The sequence below is a fragment of the Desmodus rotundus genome, chromosome 12, assembly GCF_022682495.2.
Source record: "Desmodus rotundus isolate HL8 chromosome 12, HLdesRot8A.1, whole genome shotgun sequence".
NCBI classification, from domain to species: domain Eukaryota; kingdom Metazoa; phylum Chordata; class Mammalia; order Chiroptera; family Phyllostomidae; genus Desmodus; species Desmodus rotundus.
The window spans coordinates 63,305,920-63,326,491 of record NC_071398.1 but is presented as its reverse complement, the minus strand read 5'-3'; the positions used below and the strand labels follow the sequence as shown (position 1 = coordinate 63,326,491).

Here is a 20,572-nt window from a genome sequence, read left to right as displayed (position 1 = left end):
ATTGGTTGAATACGTTTGCAAATTAGAGCAAAAAATGAAGGCCATGCTAAGTGAAATAAAGGAAAATGTACAGGGAACCAACAATGACGGGAAGGAAACCGGGACTCAAATCAATGGTATGGACCAGAAGGAAGAAAAGAAACATTCAACCAGAAAAGAATGAAGAAACAAGAATTCGGAAAAATGAGGAGAGGCTTAGGAACCTCCAGGACATCTTTAAACGTTCCAACATCTGAATCATAGGGGTGCCAGAAGGAGAAGAGGAAGAGCAAGAAATTGAAAGCTTATTTGAACAAATAATGAAGGAGAACTTCCCCAATCTGGAAAAGGAAATAGACTTCCAGGAAGTCCAGGAAGCTCAGAGAGTCCCAAAGAAGCTGGACCCAAGGAGGAACACACCAAGGCACATCATAATTACATCCCCCAAGATTACACAGAAGGAGAGAATCTTAGAAGCAGCAAGAGAAAAGGGCACAGTTACCAACAAAGGAGTGCCCATAAGACTGTCAGCTGATTTCTCCAAAGAGACCTTACAGGCAAGAAGGGGCTGTCAAGAAGTATTCCAAGTCATGAAAGGCAAGGACCTACATCCAAGATTACTGTATCCAGCAAAGCTGTCATTTAGAATAGAAGGGCAGATAAAGTGCTTCTCAGATAAGGTCAAGTTAAAGGAGTTCATCATCACCAAGCCCTTATTATAGGAAATGTTAAAGGGATTTATCTAAGAAAAAGAAGATAAAAAATATGAACAGTAAAAATGACAGCAAACTCACAGTTATTGACAACCACACCTAAAACAAAAACAAAAGCAAACTGAGCAAACATCTAGAACAGGAACAGCTACCACAGAAATGGAGATCACATGGAGGGTTATCAAAAGGGGAGTGGGAGGGAGAGAGAGGGGGGAAAGGTACAGAGAATAAGTAGCATAAATGGTAGGTAGAAAATAGACATGGGGAGGGTAAGAATAGTGTAGGAAATGTAGAAGCCAAAGAACTTGTATGTATGACCCATGGACATGAATCTATTATAGGGAGGGAATGTGGGATGGAGGGGGTGTGTAGGATGGAATGGAGTGAAGGGGGGGAAATGGGACAACTGTAATAGCATAATCAATAAAATATATTTAAAAAAAAGAAAAAATATTAATTGAGCACCTACTAAGTTTCATAGGCAATTGGTACTATTTTCTTTGTCTTCAAAAAGCAGACAGTCCCTTTTAAAAGCAGGAGCGTGATATGTTAGTAATGCTCAATGAGCTGCAGAAATACAGAGAGCCATGGGATGGAGGGGGAGGCCCAACGTGGGGTCTGGCTCAGGAGAGGGTTTGGGGGGAACGCTGGGAGGCAAACTTAAAGGTAGGTGGGAGCAAAAGCATAAAAACAACAACTTTCTGTGCAGAGACTGGGGATGCCCTGGAGCTCCCACTGGGGAGGGTTCAGAAGGAAGCAGAACAGTCAGGGGCAGATCTGGGCAGAGGGGACAGACCACAGAAGCGAAGACAGTGAGGCCGGGAAGTCACAGGGTCCTGGAACTAAAGCGGGCCTCGGTGGTGGGCAGCCTGTCTGAGCAGGATCCTGTCTGGACAGGAAGGAGATTTACCTACTACCGTGGAACAAAATGTATGACCGTGGGGCAGTAGGAAGAGAAAAGAGAGGAAGAATCGAGAATTAGAAGAATTACAGGACTGACTAGATCAGAGGACCGTGGGGGGCGGGGGGGGGGGGGGGGACAGGAACACGCACTGCAGGACAAGAAATTTAACAGGCAAGACTGATCCTTCCTAATTCTGCTGTTCTGGGCTTGTACTCAGTTTTACAAAATCAGGACAAACCAGGACAAATGAGATGAGCATTATGTAATGGGTACCTTGTAATTATAAACAAAGACTATGAACAGGCGCTATTGAAAATGGTTCCCAATTAGGAATTCTTAATGATCAAAAGGCAGCTTTAAAGCAAAGCAAGACTCGGAGTGCATTTCATGCCCTGTTTACCGGCCGCTCCTGCAGACACCCTTCCTCCGTCCGCCCCTGAGGCAGCGGCCTGGAGCAGAGCCCACACGAGGCGGGGACACGCGACAGGGGCCGGGCACGAAGGATGTTCGCTGACTCGCTCTGACCTCTTCCGAGGATTTTCTCACTCCAGCAGAGACTTCAGACTTTATTTTAAAAGAAAATAGGATCTGAAAAGTCTTAGCAACCTCTTTGGCTTCTGGGTGCTTGCTTCTCCAGCTCCTAAATAAATGGCCACCACTCACTGGCCGGATTCTTCTTCTCGAGCTACTGACAACTTTACAATAAACTTTCACAGCCATTAATGGAAAAGGCAAGAAAACGAGACTCCAGGGCACAGCAGCGCACCGCAGTGACCGCGGCAGAGCCGGAGGAGGCCGCCACCCGCCGCAGGCTCTGTGCTCTGGATCGCCTAGGGAGGCTGGGCGCCGAGGCCCTTACCTTCTTCGGGAATGACCGTCAGGGTGACGGTGACACCGGCATCCTTGATCAGCTGCACGATGTTGTCGTGGGACAGGTCGACGATGGACTGCCCGTTCACGGCGGAGATGAGGTCTCCGACCTTGAGCTTCCCACAGCGGTCGGCGGGGCTCCCGTCTATGACTCGGCCGATTTTATGAGGAATGACTATGAGAAAAACATCCCCAGGTTCTTCAATTGTTTAAGAAATCTGTTAGTGTTGGATTTATCATCATCATTATTTAAAAATTTCATACAACATCACAGAAAAGCCTTTAAGATATAGCAAAAAAGCACCCCATGGGCGCATCCCATCCAAACGCAGCTGTTTTCACACGCACGGCCTTCCACTCTGCCCACGAGCATTCTCTCTGCGTGGCTGCGACCACAGCAGGGAAGCCTCTCTGCTCTTTCCCATTTACCATAACCCCGGTTCCGTTTTCACACTGCCATCCGGGTCATCCTGCTTGAGGCTGCCGACCTCCCCCGTACCGAGGACGACAGCCCACTCACCTGATGTTTCATGTCTGTTGCTGGCCACCCAGGCTGCATCACGGTTTGGGCTATTTTATTTTTTAAAGATTTCTATTTATTTATTCTTAGTGAGAGTGGAGGGAGGGGGAGGGAGAAGGAGAGAAACCTCGATGTGGGAGGGAAACACCAACTGGTGCCTCTTGCCCCACCGGGGACCTGACCCGCAGCCCAGGCCTGTGCCCTGACCGGGAATTGAACCAGCGACCTTTCGGTGTGTGGGATGACACTCACCCTACTGAGCCACACCAGCCAGGGCGCATTTTGGGCTATTTTAGAAACCGCTACAATGAGACCATCTTTGGTCCTATCGAAGGGGCATTTAGTCCCACCAGGGGCCTTGTACATAAATGCAGTTCAAACTCAAGTTTAGAGCTCAGACGTTCTGTCAGAAACCCAGAGACAGTGAAAGTCTGACCGACCATTCAAATGAGTCCTACTTAGTTCTAAAGCAAAGTCAATTCCTTTTATTTAGGCCTTTAGATCTTTTCTTTTTTAAATCTTCACCCAAGGACATTTTTTCATTGCTTTTGAGAGAGAGTGAGAGGAAGGGAGAGAAACATCAATATGAGAGAGAAGCATCGATTGGTTGTCTCCCCTACGCACCCTGACTGGGGACCAAATGTGCCCAGATCGAGGATCGAAACCGCACCCGAGGCGTGTGCCCCGACCGGGAATCTAACCGGCAACCTCTCAGTTATGGGACAACACTACCGCCAACTGAGACACACTGGCCAGGGCCAGCCTCTAGATCTTTCTAAAATCAGGAAAGCTGAGTGGAATTAGAACCCTAATGTTTTACATTAACATTATTTGGCTCATGGATAAAATCCTACCCCAAACGTCCAAAGCCGAGCCTAGGCCCTTTGTGCCTTTGTACCATTCAGTCATAAGCCCCTCACCCATATTGCTGAAGGCCTCCCTGACTATTAAGGCCCTTTGCTGTTATCACAGCTTAAAATGAGTTCTCAGACACTGAGGAGTCCTGTCCGAGTGCCTTTCACCACTTGAAAAGGGGCACTTGTGTGTGTTCTCTGAGACTCTCCTTACCTGGGCCAGTGAACTTCCCACGCCCTGGGGCCCCGCTGACTGACTGTTTTGGACGGGGACAGTTAATGTTTTAAATGGCACTGTGACTGTGTTTGCTGCCCCAGTGAAATGAGCTCCTTACTAAGGCTGTCTGGGCCTCAGTGGGTGTGTGTGAGGGACGTTTACTAGACCTGCGTTTGGAACTGGAAGTTGTTGGCCATGATTGGTGTCCCTGTGGCTGCCGCTGTTCCCTGCTCTTCCAGGATTACACAGCGAGAGATTTTATCTTAAAGGAGAGGAAATCGAGGTTGGAAGCAAGTGCCTTTTAGCTCTGAATCATCTCAAGCACTCATTATGCCATTTTCCTTACAAACAAAGTAATTAGGAAAGGGGGGGGGGGTCAGGGCCCATCCTGCCAGGTGCGGGAGCTGACTCACTGACAGCACCACAGGTGCCCGATCAGAGCCCCCGTGACTCAGGAGGCAGCCCTGTGGTGACTTCCCAAATCAATACCTCAGTGATTCTCCTTCTCAGAAAAGATTTACTCGTACAGAGTGTTCATTCCAGATCCCTGGAGAAGAAAATTATTCAGCCCCTGGGCCCACGGGGAGGGGTCTGTTCAGGCTTGGGGGAGCATCCGACAGAATGAATCTCTGGAGGCCCTGTGGCTCCATCCTCACCAGGCGAGCCGAGCGTGTGGTCGAAAGGAGTTGGCAGCTCCCAGGAAGGGACTCCCTGGAGGGCTGGCTCTCTGGGGGAGGGACGGCGAAAGTCCTCAGGCTGTCCTTGTCTGGGCGTTTAGAGCAGGACCACCAGGACGGTGGGAACAGTGAGCAGACCCAAAGAAAGGCAGCTTCCGAGCATGCTCAGGATGGACTGTTTCCAGGGTAACCCTTAGCATACACAGCTAAGGGAGAGTCGGAAGTCCTGCCTTGGTTTTGCCGGTCAGCTTACCCAGCTTCCTTCACCTCGGGCCCCACTGTGTCTCACAGGGTGGCCTGTCCAGCGGCAGAGATCACTGTAATGCTTTTAAAACATTGCATTTCAGGGAAAGAAAGGACAGTAACTGAAAATGTCCCCTTCTCAAAGAAATCCTTTGCAACCAGAACTGAAAAGTATGTGATAAGAAAGAGAAAAATGAAAACCTCTCAAGTACTGGCAAAGCAAAAACTAGCCAAGTCCTCTCCTTCGTCTTCAAGTCTCTTCTGAGCACCCCACTCCTTTAGCACTTATTCCAACTGGGCCCAAGGGTGCTGGACCCAGACCCCTGGTCTCTGAAAAAGTCAATGGCAGGGAGTCTCGGGATTTTATAACTGGTACTGAGGTGCTACTGGGAACTGTTCTTGTGACAAATGCCACTAGGAAGTACATTTAATCAGAAGGAAGAATAACCTGTACTGAGCAGAATACCATTCTCTACAACACAAGGTCCATGAAGAAGGGTCTGTTCTGACACAGGCCCCTGCTTCTCTCCGACGCTAACTAACTCTCTTCTAAACCGAAGCTCCTCTGTCACAGGTGGCAGCTTTGGCTCAGTCTCCGAGGGAAAGCTCCTCCACCCAGCTTCCCCCAGGCCCTTCCTTCCGCCTGTAAGAGATGAATGGAGCTCCGTGCTAGCAGGGCTCAGCGTTTTGTGAGACTGTTAACTAGCATCTCGGCGAAATTAGCAATTCTGGTTTTGCGCCATGACTGAAAATCTCAAGTGCTTTATCTAAAATTCATTGCCAACCTCAGCCTAATTTACCATTCAAGCCGATAATTAATGAGCTGCAAACACTCATTTCCTGCCACACATTAGCCGCTGCCTCAATCTTACATTTTAATTGGGCTTTCTTTCCCATCTCATTAATAAACTTTTTAAAGTTTCTTTTTAAAAAAGATCAAGAGACAGGGACAAACAGTTTTATAAATAACGACACTGATAGCGGCAGCTCACACCAAGCACCGGCCGCTAACATTTCTTGCAGGTCTAGGCTAAGAACTCCGTGCATTATCTCCTTGAATCCTCAGACGCACAGGAGACAGCAAGCGGCACCACCACCCTCATTTCACAGAGGGAACTGGGGCACTTGCAGGGGCAGTAATGTGCCCAGTACCAAACAGCTACTATGAGACTCAGGCAGGACTTGGATCCAACTACGTCTGATTCCAGAGCCCAGCGTCTAATGAGACTATCTGTACAGAGATCTACGGTGCCCGGAACCAACAGGATAGTAAGAAAGAGTTCAAACAAATAAGTGTAAACCATTAAAATTTTAAACATAGACTAATATAATGTATACAAATAAGGATCTATTTAATATATTAAAATGCAATATAATTTTTAAACACAATCAATATAAAGATGTTAATAAACATGTTTAAGTAATGCAACGTATTTTACTGAATTCCTCTAAATTGCTTAGTTAAATGGTAAAAATGGACTCTCCTCTAATTTTTTAAATAATTAAAAAAAAAGATTTTATTTATTTATTTTTAGAGAGGGGAAGGGAGGAGGAAAGAGGAAATACCAGTATGTAGTTGCCTCTCACGCATCCCCTACTGGGGACCTAGCCTGCAACCAGGCATGTGCCCTGACTTGGAATTGAACCGGTGACCCTTTGTTTCTCAGGCTGGTGCTCAACCCACTGAGCCACACCAGCCAGGGCACTCTCCCCTAATTTTCATAGTGCTAGAAAAGGAATTATCTTCAATATAAGAAGTGCTGAGCATCTACCATACTGAGTAATAATCTCTTCGCCGTTTTGCTGAATCTGAAAGCCTGGGATTCTTGTCTGGCATTAGAATGAGAATACGATGATATGAAATGGTAGTTTTTGGAGATCCTTATTTCCAACGATACAACGTGAAATCCACCCTAAGAGCTCTTTCTTTCATTTTCCTGAGACAGGCCACATAATCATCCTCACAGCATCAACGGCAGTTCCAGCTCCCAGTGTTACCATAGCAACTGCTTATGGAAAATGGAAAGCAGCAGCAGTGAGCAGTGACCTGATCCCCGAGAAGTAGCTCACGCAGGTCCCAGGCTTCTTCCTCTACACACTTGCATTCACTTTGGAGAGATTTTTGCAAATTCGTTTGGCTCACAGCACTGCCCTGGAACTGTCTGCTTCGTTCGCTATGGTTTCAGCGACCAACCTTCATGTCTACAAGGGGCGGGTCTCACTGCCCAGGAAATGATCAAACCCACTGGCAAGGCAAGAGGCGTTTTCCGGGGGTCTGTGCCTTAGAAAAATAAGTTACCGGGCACTCGTGAAACATAAATGTTTATTTGCTGGTTCTCATATTCATTTGGATTTTATAATTATATTCAGAGATAATTATTTCTTAGAACCACTAAGACTGAGACAAATATTTAATTTGTTGAATCCTAACAGCCCTGAATATACTAGAGGTAATTCCTCTTTGTTGAGGGAATTAATACGTACATATTCATCCTCTGCACATGCGAATATTCTGTTAAATCAGGTTCAGGATATTTAGATTAATTTTTAAATTTTCTGACAAAATTTTTACCTTTCAATGAGTCATAAATAAAAGGGAAGAATGCTTCTTATTATTCAAGAAGGTCACTTTAGAGATGGAATATGGCAATTATTAAACTACTTGTATCTGGCTGGTGTGGCTCAATGGACCGAGTGGAGGCCTGCAAACAAAGGGTCGCCAGTTCGATTCCCAGTCCACACACATGCCTGGGTTGCAGGTCAGGTCCCCAGTAGGGGGCATGCAAGAGGCAACCACACATTGATGTTTCTTTCCCTCTTTCTCCTTCCCTTCCCCTTTCTCTAAAAATAAATAAAATCTAAAAAAAGAAAATATTAAAAAAATAAACTACTTCTAGCATTTAGTTCATTTCTGCATACATGATTTTCCTAATTAAAAAAACCTGTGTCCCTATATTAAAAAAAAAATTCAGCACTGTTCTTTTACTAACAACTAGATCCTGTCCCCGATATACTGTCAAAGAGAATCTTTTAAAAAAAGATTTTATTTATTTATTTTTAGAAAGAGAGGAAGGGGGAAAGAGAGAGAAGGAGAGAAACATCAATAGGTTGCTTCTTGCACACCCCGAATGGAAGGCCTGGCTTGCAACCAAGGCATGTGTCCTGCCTGGGAATCAAACGAGCAACTTTCGGTTTGTGGGACAACACCCAGCCCACTGGGCCACATCAGCCAAGGTCAAAGACAATCTTGATGTGAACTCAGCTGCTAACACTTCTTTTCTGGAATCTGAGATGATATACAAACCTGAAGTCTAGGAGGTTTGGTTCAGATTACCTGACTTTGAAAACAAAGAAAACATTCATCATTCTTAAAAAGTGAAGTCTCCAAGGCCATTCACACATGACTCCCACTCAGTTTCATGCACTCCAGTGGGAGACTCAGCAAACTGGACTCCTAGGCTCACCTCCAGGAGGCGGCTTGTTTTTGGAGGTGAGGATGACAAAGCCGAACCCTTCCTTTTCCTTCCGCTGCAGGATGACATCGTAGGCCTCCTGGGGCGCAGGCCTGGCTGCCCCTTCCGCTCGGCTCAGGTGGGGAGACCCATTCTGTGTTGGGACAAAGGTTTGGGGGCTGTCGTCCTCAGGTGGTTTCTCTGCAATAAACATGACCGATCTTGATATTTCTGGCACATCATAATTTCCGATAACTAAATTCACTTTGAGCTGAGCCTCTCACAAAAGCATTCAGTTTCTAATAACAAAACAGAAAAGCTGCCCACCCCCACCCCACCCCACCCCACGTGAGCTCTGGACGGGAGCAGAGTGCAGACGTGGGCGGCAGTCTGTCTAATGCCATCCAAGCCCTTAACGGAAACAACTGGAAAGACGCACAATGCGCTCTCACAGCAAAGGGGGTTTTGCAAAGCTTCCGTGAAATTTGACAGTAAAAAATGTTCTTTAAGACATTGCTAGAATTCCAGGAAAGTTTTTAACCTTGACCAGTGGTTTTAATAAAAGTTGATGATGAGGAGTGACAGGGTGAACTTCCTTTTAAAGTCAACTTTCACTATAACTGAGCGCAGGGACTGAACTTCATTGCATCTGCGAAGCGGCCACACCAGAACAGAGGGGCTGCCTGTGGCGGGGTGCGGGCAGTGACCCAGGGTTCGCTCACGATGAGCTTAGAGCTGCAGGCTGATACCATCAGCCAGGTTCACCATGGGCAGTTCGCAGGCACGGAACAAGCTGTCCGCACAAACAGCAAACTCCCTTGGGCAGAGGTTGGGCCTGGCGGGACCCCCGCAAATGGCCAGTTAACCTACACCTTCTCCTCCAAGGATGGCATCAGAATTTGAGGAATAACAATACAAGTTAATCTACCTTCTCCTCCAAGGATGGCATCAGAATTTGAGGAATAACAATACAAGTTAATCCTAATTGATTTTTTTAAAGGTAAATTTTGTGCCATGAGTTGATACAAATCATCACTAACCACCACAACACGCTGCCATTGACGAATACACACACGTGGCATCTGCTTTGGCTCAACATCTATCTGATTTCTGAGACCGCTTCTGAATCTCAACAAAAAACCACCAACATCCAATCGTTAATGAAAAATAAAGCATTTTTTAGTATCATGCAGGTTGGAACGAATTAGCTAGATGTCTGCAGTAACATCAGATGAGTGTGAATCGTCTCAGGATGCTGTCCCGGAGAGAGCCAACCTCTGGCGTCGAACACCCCGTTTTTACGGTGTGATATTTCTATACGGTGTGCAGCCGTGTTCTGTCTCCAGCACGACCACAGGGAGATGACGCCGCATTGACAAAGCTGTGTGCATCTCCAAATGCCTGACCTTTCTGAAGAGAGGCAGGGCTAACTCAGGATGTTGCAATCGAAGCTCAGCGCCTCATTTTCAAAGAGTGATGCAAACAGTCATCCGGCCGGTGCCAGGCGGCATTCTGAGGGCCGGGGTCCCGCACGTGACTGAAGGGACAAATACCCTACCCACAGGGGCTTCCCGCCTCGTGCTACAGATGGGCGGCTTTGTAAGAGTCTAAGCGGCAAGAAGTCACTTCCAAAAATTTGTTTGATATTCACAAAGCTATCGATGAGCAAAATGTAAGAGAGATTTGTATCTGAGTACAGTTTGGACCCTGCGTGAAACCCCCGTTTTAATCCCGGCCCTACCGCCGACCAGTCACGTGTCTCCCGGCCTTTCGTGAGACACTGAAGCTGGATCATGGTAGTATTTACATCGCAGCGCTGTAAAGGTTCAGCGGAAGAGTCCGTCTGCCCGGGGCACAGCCAGCACTCACTAAATGTTAAATTAAGTTATACCACAACTTCTCAGGTAGAAGCATTCTGTCCTCTGAATATTCAGGATTTCATCAGGATTCAAAAATCTTTTTTTTTTTTTTAAAGGATTTTATTTATTTATTTTTAGACAGAGAGGAAAGGAGGGAGAAAGAGAGGGAGAGAAACAACAATGTGTAGTTACCCCTCGTTCACCCCACACTGGGGACCTGGCCTGCAACCCAGGCATGTGCCCTGACTGGGAATCAAACCGGCGACCCTTTGCTTCACAGTCCTGCACTCAATCCACTGAGCCACACCAGCCACAGCAGGATTCAAAATCTTTTGATGCGCAGCTATTGTGACACCCCAGGATGACCAAATGACTGTATTTGTTTTTAAGAAAACAGACTGAACCTGGTAAATTCATCAACCTATGACTATAGTCTTAATATGGAAGACCCCAATTTCTCTTTTCTGACAGTAGTACTATTTCTGAATCCTTTTGACCTTACAACACCTCCCACAATGAGGCCCTGGGCCATACCAAAAGGGTTGTCTTACACACTGTTAAACATAAAATACCATATTTTGCCATATATAATGCACACTTTTTTGCCCAAATTTTTAAGGGAAAAATAAGGATGCACATTCTATGTGGGTAGTTCTAATTCTGTAACTATGTAAGTGTTTTTAATTCTTTTACTTATACTTATGTGTTAAAAGTGTGACTCTAGGGAGCAGTAACAATATCCGTATGCAAAATAATACCCTGGAATACGACAATTGGTTTTGCCTCTAAATATAAATAAAAAGTTGAATTAAAAAATTAAAATGAAAGATAATTTTCCTGAAAGTTTGGGCCCAAAATGTGGGTGCACGGTATACACAGGAGCGCATTACACACGGCAAAATACAGTATGTCAAATGACCTGCAAAACCACACAGAAGGTGGGCCGAGCCTCTGTTTCTTTTGCGACTTAGCAGGTGGGAACGGGGCTGCCTACCGCCACAGAAGATCTTCCTGCGGACGGTGAGCAGCACGTGGCCATTGCGGGCGGCGGTCGTCATCAGGTCCAGGACTTGCTTGTGTGACTTCCCTTTGACAGGGATCCCGTCGATGCACATCAGCTCATCGGCCGCACGGAGCCGGCCGTCCTTCTCAGCTGCGCCCAGAGGAATGATGGCCCCAATGTATATCTGACAGGACGACAAAGCACAGGTTGGTGTACGAGTCTGCCAGGACCTACGCAGATCCTTAACTACTACGGTAAGGACTTCCTGACTCAGTCCTGTGCAAACCGACAGATTTCCGCAGCGCAGCTCTGGCAACAGTCGCGTTTTAGAGAGGGGATATCTTCGAGTGGGACCATTCTCCAAAACGGCTCTGCAGATAACCACCCTTTACCATCCTTTCTGGGTCCTCTGAGGTGAGGACAAAGATGTGGGAAGATACAAAGCTGTTCAATGACTTTACAAAGTACCACCATCAGTACAAGTAAACAAAAACATTAAACGCAGAAAACGCAATTCCGTGGGTAAGTATCAAAGGAAAGGAAGATCTGTTGCCGTCGAGAGAACTTTTCACGCGCTGTTCACGGCAGCTGGGTAATCCTTACAACACGATCACATACAGACATCAGTGCAAGTTCGGTAGACACAACAGAAACGTTTCTGGTTCCTAAATCTCAAAGCAGTCAATACGTTTAGGGAACAGTGTTCTCAGGCTCATTTGCATCTAGGTGAACATGTCTAGGTCATTCTGCTGGCCAGCAATTAAAATCTGGTAATTAGCCCTGGCCGGTGGCTCAGCTGGTTGGAGGGTTGTCCCACATACACACAAGGTTGAGGGTTCGATTCCCAGGCAGGCACACACGCCTGGGTTGCGGGTTTGATCCCCAGTTGGGGCATGTGTAGGAGGCAACCAATCGATGTTTCTCTCTCACACTGATGTTTCTTTCTTTATGATCAATAAACATATCCTTGGGTGAGGGTTAAAAAAAATCCTATAATTAGGCATCCTGAATGTTGGAGCTGGTGTCGGAGCTGCTAAAACCTGACATTTAAGACAAAGGTCTCTCTCAAGTTGTTTGAGAAAAATTCTGAAAACGTCTACGGTGACCACTCCGAGTACCACCAAAATAGGAGGCAGTAAAACGGAACTCCCTCTACCTTCAGAAATAATCGCGGTTCCTTCTGTTCGGCCTACGTAGGGGGCAACTGTGTCAGCTGCATCCCGTGCAGCTCATTAGCACACACTTATGCTACAGAACTCAAACGCTCTATTCAGGAGAAGAACGCCTGTCGTTGGAAAAGATTATTGCTTCTCACCTAACTTGCAAGCATGATAATAACGTAGTCATTCTAGATATTATACTCCCCCAAAACCCACCTTAAATATATTCTTAAGTTCTACAAACCACATTATTTCTGTCACTCAAACAAAGGGCAAAACTTAAAAATAATACCCGCTACATTTGTTCTCTGACTGATGTGAGAACCATGTATAAATAAAGTTCTAGATTTTAAATGCTTTGCAAGCACAGCCCTCATGCTTTCTGGCCAAAAACACAGTTATTTTATATCCTTCTAGTTTCATAGGTAACAGGTGAAATGGCATGCAAACTCCTGAGCAGAAAAATGTCAACCCATTAATAATACGGCAAATCATATGGGTTGGGCGATATAATATTCAAGGCTCACGCCAAGTGTTTACAGAACATCCAGAAGACGGAGTGGCTGTGGTAAATAGGATTTTGAATTACGGGTTCCTTAGAAAAGAAAAATGTCTTAAAACCTGTTTAATGAAGGCAAAAGGAAGTAAAAATTTAAAATAAGCATTAAGCACACAGAGGTATTAATTCCTGCCCAATTGATAGCTGACACATCCAGTTTGCACCTCCGGCTTTAGCCTCAGGGGCCCCCAAGTTAACTGAGGGACCTCGGCACCAATAGAAACACAGTTCTCCTCATACTAATGAAACTGTTAGAGAAAACGAAATTAAAACAAAACCCAGAAAACAACAAAAACCACATTCTACCAAACTGCCACTTAAAAGCTTGAACAGGAACAGCCAAAGCCCGAAGTGCTGAGACTCACAGACTGGTCGGGTCCGTCTCCGCCCAGCACCCTGAAGCCAAAGCCCGATTCCTGCTTCCGAAGAAAAACGTCCAAATCTTTGGTGTTTGGCGCTAGGGAAAACCAGAAAATATTTTTTTTAAATGCACAAATACTTAGGTTTACTTTAAAAGAATTAAAACAAAACAAAATTCAGTATTTAGTAGGATAATATTATAGAGGTCAATAAACTACATTCCCAGAACTTTCTGAGATGCAAAAATTTACATAAGCGTGTAACACCACAAACAATTGAATCATAAATCTTTGAGTTCCAAACAAAACTCTGTATCGAGAATGCTTTAGGAATATTTACCCTCACGTCCATGTGCTCAGCATTACACTGCCGTTAACCCCTCATGCCCTCAAATCAATACTACCATATTAAATTCAGAATCATCCCATTTAAGTTTGATATTTGATAGGTGCAAATTATCTCAATTAACACTCGGGCAAATCCTTGGAAAAAGAGAGCCCATAAAATGCCTTAATTCTCCTCCTAACCTAATACCTTTGTTTCAGAAAAGCATTCCACACGAGCTGCTTACTGAGCCTCATTTTGCAAAATGACATTTTAAAAGAAAGTTAAATAACAGTTAACACCTGTTCTTTGCCCCATTTTCTAGCTGGGGAACCTGAGGGCCCCGTGTCATACAAGAGGGAAGTGGCAGAGGGTTAAACTCAGCTTGATCTCCACAGTCCAGGCTCCCACCCCCCACTATCCTGCCCCACTACGGGGCATCCATCAGAATATCAAGTCAGGGTAAGCTACTTCATGACTAAAATTTTACCTCTGAGAAAATATTAATGCTACTTGTAAGTAAGAAGTATTTTCTAGAAAGGGAAAAAGAGAGAACTTTAGAGATAAAAGGGCTCATAGGTCCAACTCATTTATTTTATGGGTGAGGCCCAAAGGGATCAACTAGTTTATATCGAGTTCAAGAATGTATCAGGCCATGAACGGGAAGTCTGAAGAAAGGGATTCTCCATAGTTATACTAGTTTAAATTACTGCTTTGCAGTGCTTATGCCTGGTTTTCATCTTTCTTAAACATGGCCTGGGACGATCAAGGTAAAGATCTACAATTGGTTAAATAAATATGAAGTCAATTATATAGAACATTCCCACCTGGGTGCATCTCTTCCAAGGTACATTTAAATCCCTTAAAAACAAATACATTAAAAAAATTAAACCTATTTCAATCTGCAACTTCCCTTTGGAAAGGATTAGCATCAGTAAGCAACCAAAGTGGGCCTAAGTCTCTGCCCCATGCACTCTCCCCCTGGACTGTCCCCCAGCTGGGCTCTGCAGGAGCCTGCTCTTTGGTTTCCTCCTCAGATTGCAGAGCCCTCTGACTCATCACCCTCCATTCCCTGGCCCGGGAAATCTTTCTGAAACACAGCCCAACAATGTCACCCCTAGAGTTAAAACCACTCCGTGGCTGCCCACCATTCCTTTGGCCGACGTCGGCCCTCCACAATGGGCTCCTGCCCTCTGGTTCCCCTTGACAACCACACCCAGCCACACTGAACCTCTTGCAGCACCCAGACCATGCAAGGCCAAGGTGCAAATGCTATTCCTTCTTTCTTTCCCGCCTAACTGTCCTGCAAACACTTCTTTGTCTTTGCAAGACATGTGGCTAAGACCCAACTTCCCATATGAAGCAGTGCCTGCCACTCCTACTACCCATGGTGGTAAAATTGACCACTTCCTCCTGTGGACTCCATGCTGTCCACCCTTCTATTACTGCATCGGCTTGGCTTATTTGTACTTATTTGCACACTTATTTGATGACATATTTGTTTCTTCCATTTAGGTTTAATCATTTTTGGGGGTGCAGGGCCTATGCAGCCTATTTATGTGTCTCTTTATTCCCATTACTGACTTTGATGTTGGGTAGATAGTAGGCACTTAATACATGTTTTTGAAGAAAAGGAAGGAATGAATGCTGAATGTACATGGAAGGAGCCCGGAATCATATTAAAATGGGGATGAAGGAACAACTTTTCAACATGGTTTTGAAAGATGGTCAGGCCCCAGTTTAAAAAAATTCAAATTTATTTTGTCACATGCTCTCCTGAAATATTGCACAAGTACTTACGTTTATCTTCATATAAAGTCTTAGATTTCAGGTAGACCTCAGAAGGATCCAATTTCGGGGATCCTGACCTGATAATGCTGGGTGGAAAAGGCATAGGCTGGGGGATGGGCTCATTTATGGCCTCCAAACTTCCTGAATTTTCCTTTTTATCTGTTTTCTGAAATGGAAAAGGGCCTTACTTAGTATTTTAAAAAACCAGATGATCCATTAGTTCATAAAACGGCTGTCTAGACTGGGCATGTCACTGAGTCTGGGGGCAGAGGTGGCGGGTCAGGGCCGGAGCACGAGTGTGCTCGTGGAGGAGCGGGCGTCCGTGGTCACGGGTGTTTGGCTAAAACATGTTTAACTGAAACTAGAAAAGGCTTACAGTGATATCAAGAGAAAGGCCTTAATTAGTCCTCTGTTTGAGCCCTTTTGCCCTGCTCTCCAAAAGCAAGACACGTCGCCTTTGAGAAGATGATGAGTAGCGATGCAACCCACAGCAGCACTTCTAAGTACAGCAAGAGGGAGGGAGACGGAGAGAAGACCCTCAAGAAGCACCACCTCCCCACTCGCTGAATCTACCTCCCAGTGAGGATGTTCAGGGGAACATTCTTTCTGAGCAAATGCGACAGGAAGGGTCACTCTAGGTGAGGCTGTGAAGACCTGCGTGGCCACGCCAAGAGTGTCAGGGAGATGGGCACCACTGCCAGCCAATTGGATGAGGGGAACCAGCACATTTTTGCAGTCTTCCTGTTCAGATGGCACTTGTGCAAAGTAACATCCAAGCAAACAGAGTTCTTTAAAAACATCTTAAAAATGAAATCCAACAAACAGCTTGAGAAAATAGGGTTTTGAGAACAGCTCGCTGCCCTGAATTATGGTGGGGGGAGAAGGGGATGTAGACGTGTGTGATAAAGCAATTCGAGCTGAGAGGGATGCAGGAGCAGCTGGTGGCCTGCAAGCAGGGAGCGGCCGGAGGGGACCCTTTGCTGACCCAGACCCAGGCAGATGTCGGGGAGCAGCCTCCTCCCCTTTGCCCCGCAAGTGCTGGGGTTCTGGGAGCAGCCAGGGTCGGCGGGGGCTTCCCTCAGCTCACAAGCATGAGGGTCATCGTGCTGCACTGGCACCCACGATGAAATCGGTAAGGTGGCGCAGGAGGGAAGAACGGTTACTAGAGGAACCGGAGAAATGCAGACAACTACAGTGCAACTTTAACTGCACTGGAAAAAGGTCCTGTCCACACTGGACCTAAGTGGGTACAGCCTATAGAAGTGCGGCATTTCTTTCCTTGGGCCCACAGAGGAGCAGTTTGCAGAGGACCCCAGCTGGTGGGCCAGAAGGAGTCCATCCATTTTCATGCGATGGCCTTCCCTCTTGCTGCCTGTGGTTTATGGTCACGGACGACGTCCTTCCGGTGTGAGACGACAGACTCCAACGCGAGTAAACTAGAACTAATCGGGGTTTCACACGCAACTGTTGGTCCACATCCAGTAACTATGGCTACTTGAGAAGCTACACATGCGCACCTCACGGTTTCTCGAACAGCATCATTCATTTGGTGCCTCCTCCTTCTTTGGTCTTATTCTCTATTCACGTCCTTCAGTAGGCTACACAGTTTTTCAGAAGAATGCCAATGACAACACCGTCTCACCTCTGACAGCCTATCACTTCGGCAACAAGCACACTGGGCACAGAAGGTCGCCTAAATGTGGGCATTCACAGTCTCTGCGAGATTCCCTGAAACAGCCTCGTCTCTCCCCTCTGGGCATCGAGGAGAAGATGTAAGCTTCCTCTCTAACCCAGAGAGAGGGCTCCTGAGTAGGCACTTCAGTGTGGCCACATTTGACTGTTTAGAGCAGCGATTTTCAATCTTTTTCATCTCACGGCACACGTAAATTCTGCAACACATCAAAAACTATACTTTTTGCTAATCTGACAAAAAAAGTAGGTATAATTTTGATTCACTCATACCAGACAGCTATTGTTGTACTGGCTGTTGTCATTTTTTAAAAAATTTGACGATCTAAGGGAAAAGAAGTCAGTGCCCCTGACTAAACGGTCAGGTACTACATGTTTTAAAGACTCCTGCGGCACGCCAGTGGAAAATCCTTGGTTTAGAGGACGGGCCTGTTGGTAGTTGGGGTCTCCCATATTCCTCCAATAGAAATACTTAACCAGGAGAGCACATCTCTTGTGTATGGGGCTTTTTCTAACTCCCACGCTTCCCTCTGAGAGTCTGACACAAGCCCAGGGCAGCTTGGCTCCTACATCCCCTGGGCAGGCCATAGTCGGGGCTGCAGGGGGCGGTCCTTACACAGGGGGGTTGGGGCATCCCTTTTGGTGTGTTGGGAAGAAGCAGTTAAGGGCCACGATATACTCACCATTTTGGTAGTTTTCGTTGGTGAAGGAGGACCTTAAAAAAATAAGCCAAATTTTAAAAACAGAAGAAGCATTTCCAGATTACAAACACTGTTAGCGTTTAAGATAAACTAGCTTTGACTTTCAGTAGGCTAGTAAATCCTGACACGTCCTATGTGCCAGGCACTATACATGAATTATTTCATTTTTATGACAATCCTAAGGCATAAATGTTACTACCATTTTACAGATAAGGCCACCAAAGACTCAACCAGAGTAACATTATCTCCCTATACCTCAGGACACGCAGGGAGCAAGGCAGGAAACCGACACCCAGCCTGACACCACAGGCTGGCCCCTGTCTTATCTGCGCAAACTCCGGAGAACCCTCCAGCCCCTCCTCTGAACACATTCCACCACACCACAGCGAAGAAACAAAAATAGTTTAAAGAAAGGAGAACAAGAAAACACAAAAACAAAAACAACGCAATGAAGTTAAACTACTCAAAAAGGAAAACTAAAAGCCAGAGAGATAAACGAATGAACAGCCAGATTTTATTCTTTAAAGCACTAGTCACTCATAGGCACGGACTTACGAAAGCCTATTAAAATGCAAACTTTGTGATCAGTCCCTGGACCTGAACTGATAATGTCTGGGAGCAGTTCATGCCAGCTGATGACCTTGGAAAATAAAAATTATATTTCTTCCACAGGAGCACTGCGGGGTTTAATTAACATTTGTGGACAGGGCCTGGAGCTTAAGGCAGAAGCTTTCCGAGCACAGGTTATCATGACCGCTCTTTCAGAACAGACCAGCGCGCCATCCAACGCTTCGCTCCTTCACAGAGGGGCTGGCTCTCGCAAACACCTTAGGTACGGCACGGAAGTCCGGCCGAGGTACCAGTGATGGAAAGAGTCCATTTCTACTGTGGTCATCAACAGAGAAGACGAAAGTAAGAGGTTATATTTCATGTGAAGTAACACAACGGTGTGACTCTCTCCTGTCACTGAAGCCATACATCAGATTTTTAAAAGAACAGAGAGGAAAAGAAATCCATCATGTATATATGAGTGAAACTGTTAATAACTAAGGAATCTGCTGCAAGAGATACTGCTTATGGAAGCAGGCAGAACCTTCCGGAAATGCTCACTAACGACCAGTTAGGCCTGCGGGGAAGAGACACTCTCACCGGCGAGGAAGGACGAGTAACAGACACAAACGCATGAGCAGTGAGACCTTCCCCCAGCTGTGCGCTCACTCACCTCCTCTTGAGATAAGCAAGGGCACGTCTGCCCCTGCTGGAAACTGCTTCAGCACCTCCACCACTTGCAGATGGGTTAAATTCTGCACGTTTTGATGGTAAATTTCCTTAATTACATCCCCTTTCCGTAGGCCCGGACACCACTGGCTGTCCAGTATCATTTTCACCTTCTGTCCAGTGGGGCTGTCAGCAATGGCAAACCCAAAGCCTTTAGGGCCCTTGACCAGAGGCACAGTCACGAGGTCAGGCTGGGAGCTGCCTGACGAGGCCGTGGACGCTCTCTGCTCGCTCGGATCTGACGGCCCATTGAGACGATCACTGACCGGGGGGTGTCCCGACTTTCCGTTCTGGTCCAGGACCATGGCTCCCGACTTAAAATCCTGAGTGCTCCCGCCAGTCTCTCCCTTGGTTGCTGACTGCCCATTGGTGACAGGGGTAGCAGCCACCATGTCCACAACAGGGTCTTCGCTGTCATCTGGGAGTGGATAACCACGACACAAGGTGAGGTTTACGTACTGATTGACAGGCACCAACTGAAACATCTGGACAACATCTGCGTGGGTGTGACCAAGGACACAGTTGCCATTGATGTCTACAATGACGTCACCTGGTAACAGATAACCGCGGTAACAATATTAAAACCACCGGACAAGTTCATTTTTCTGTTGTCGGGGGACACAAAAATAACTTAAATTTAGCATCCAAATTTGAATTCTGGAAACCTCTGCCTGTTCACTAACTGCTGGTTTTGAATCCAGACATGTGGTTCTCCCTTTGTGACTCTTCTCTGGAAAGAATATATAAATGCATAAATCTTAATTATTTTTGTAGCAAAGGGTAATGACCTCCAGCTCAAGGGATTCATACCAAAACTAAGTGCAAATTCGCATTATCATAGTTACTATATCCTCTGCGTCCCACCTGCGTGCTGTACCAGCGAGGTACGTATGTTGTAGCAGCCATTCAGTACATAGAAGAGGAGCAAGTAACTCCCACTGACTACCTGTACGAAAAGGCAATCTTTAAACACCACCTTGTTTCTTGACTTTGAAGAAGCCATTGTGATGCGATTAAAAATTCATAATGTAGGGCTACAGATTACAACGAAGTTGTTACAGATACATTTTCTTTTCGCATCCTTCTTTTTCTGGAGTTTCAATCTGTTGTAATTCAGATTTCACAAGGAGAAACAACAAAAAGTTCAATACAAGCAAAGGCTACATTAAGACACCGAAAAGTCAGCTAAACTAATCTTGTAGAAGTTGGCTCTGTTTCCCTGATTTTACATTGTTATGACCGCCACCACTTGACATTCATCAGCCGTGCTTTTTGAACACAGCCTTAACTTTTAAAATGAATCCTCTGCTGTCTCACCCATTTGCTGCTTTTATTTGAATGTAACTAATTAAAAGATTATTGCCAAGTAGAGGTCCTTTAATTTGTTCTGATTGCATGTAGGCTTTAGAAAAATCAACA

At 45.9% G+C, this 20,572-nt stretch overlaps 1 protein-coding gene across 3 annotated transcripts in view; it reads right to left on the bottom strand.

Annotated features, from left to right (window-relative positions):
* The window catches only part of MAGI3 (membrane associated guanylate kinase, WW and PDZ domain containing 3), a 191,151-nt gene that overhangs the window by 19,587 nt on the left and 150,992 nt on the right, over positions 1-20,572 (bottom strand). For 2 of the 3 annotated variants that reach the window (XM_053915712.2, XM_045203684.3), the window contains exons 10-16: positions 19,098-19,703; positions 17,858-17,889; positions 15,495-15,651; positions 13,376-13,467; positions 11,283-11,475; positions 8,442-8,630; positions 2,456-2,641 (exon numbers count right to left, since the gene is read on the bottom strand). In XM_053915712.2, the coding sequence (XP_053771687.1) occupies positions 2,456-2,641; positions 8,442-8,630; positions 11,283-11,475; positions 13,376-13,467; positions 15,495-15,651; positions 17,858-17,889; positions 19,098-19,703 (1,455 nt within the window). The remainder of the gene's footprint in view (positions 1-2,455; positions 2,642-8,441; positions 8,631-11,282; positions 11,476-13,375; positions 13,468-15,494; positions 15,652-17,857; positions 17,890-19,097; positions 19,704-20,572) is intronic. The other variant, XM_053915711.2, reaches the window with a different exon arrangement.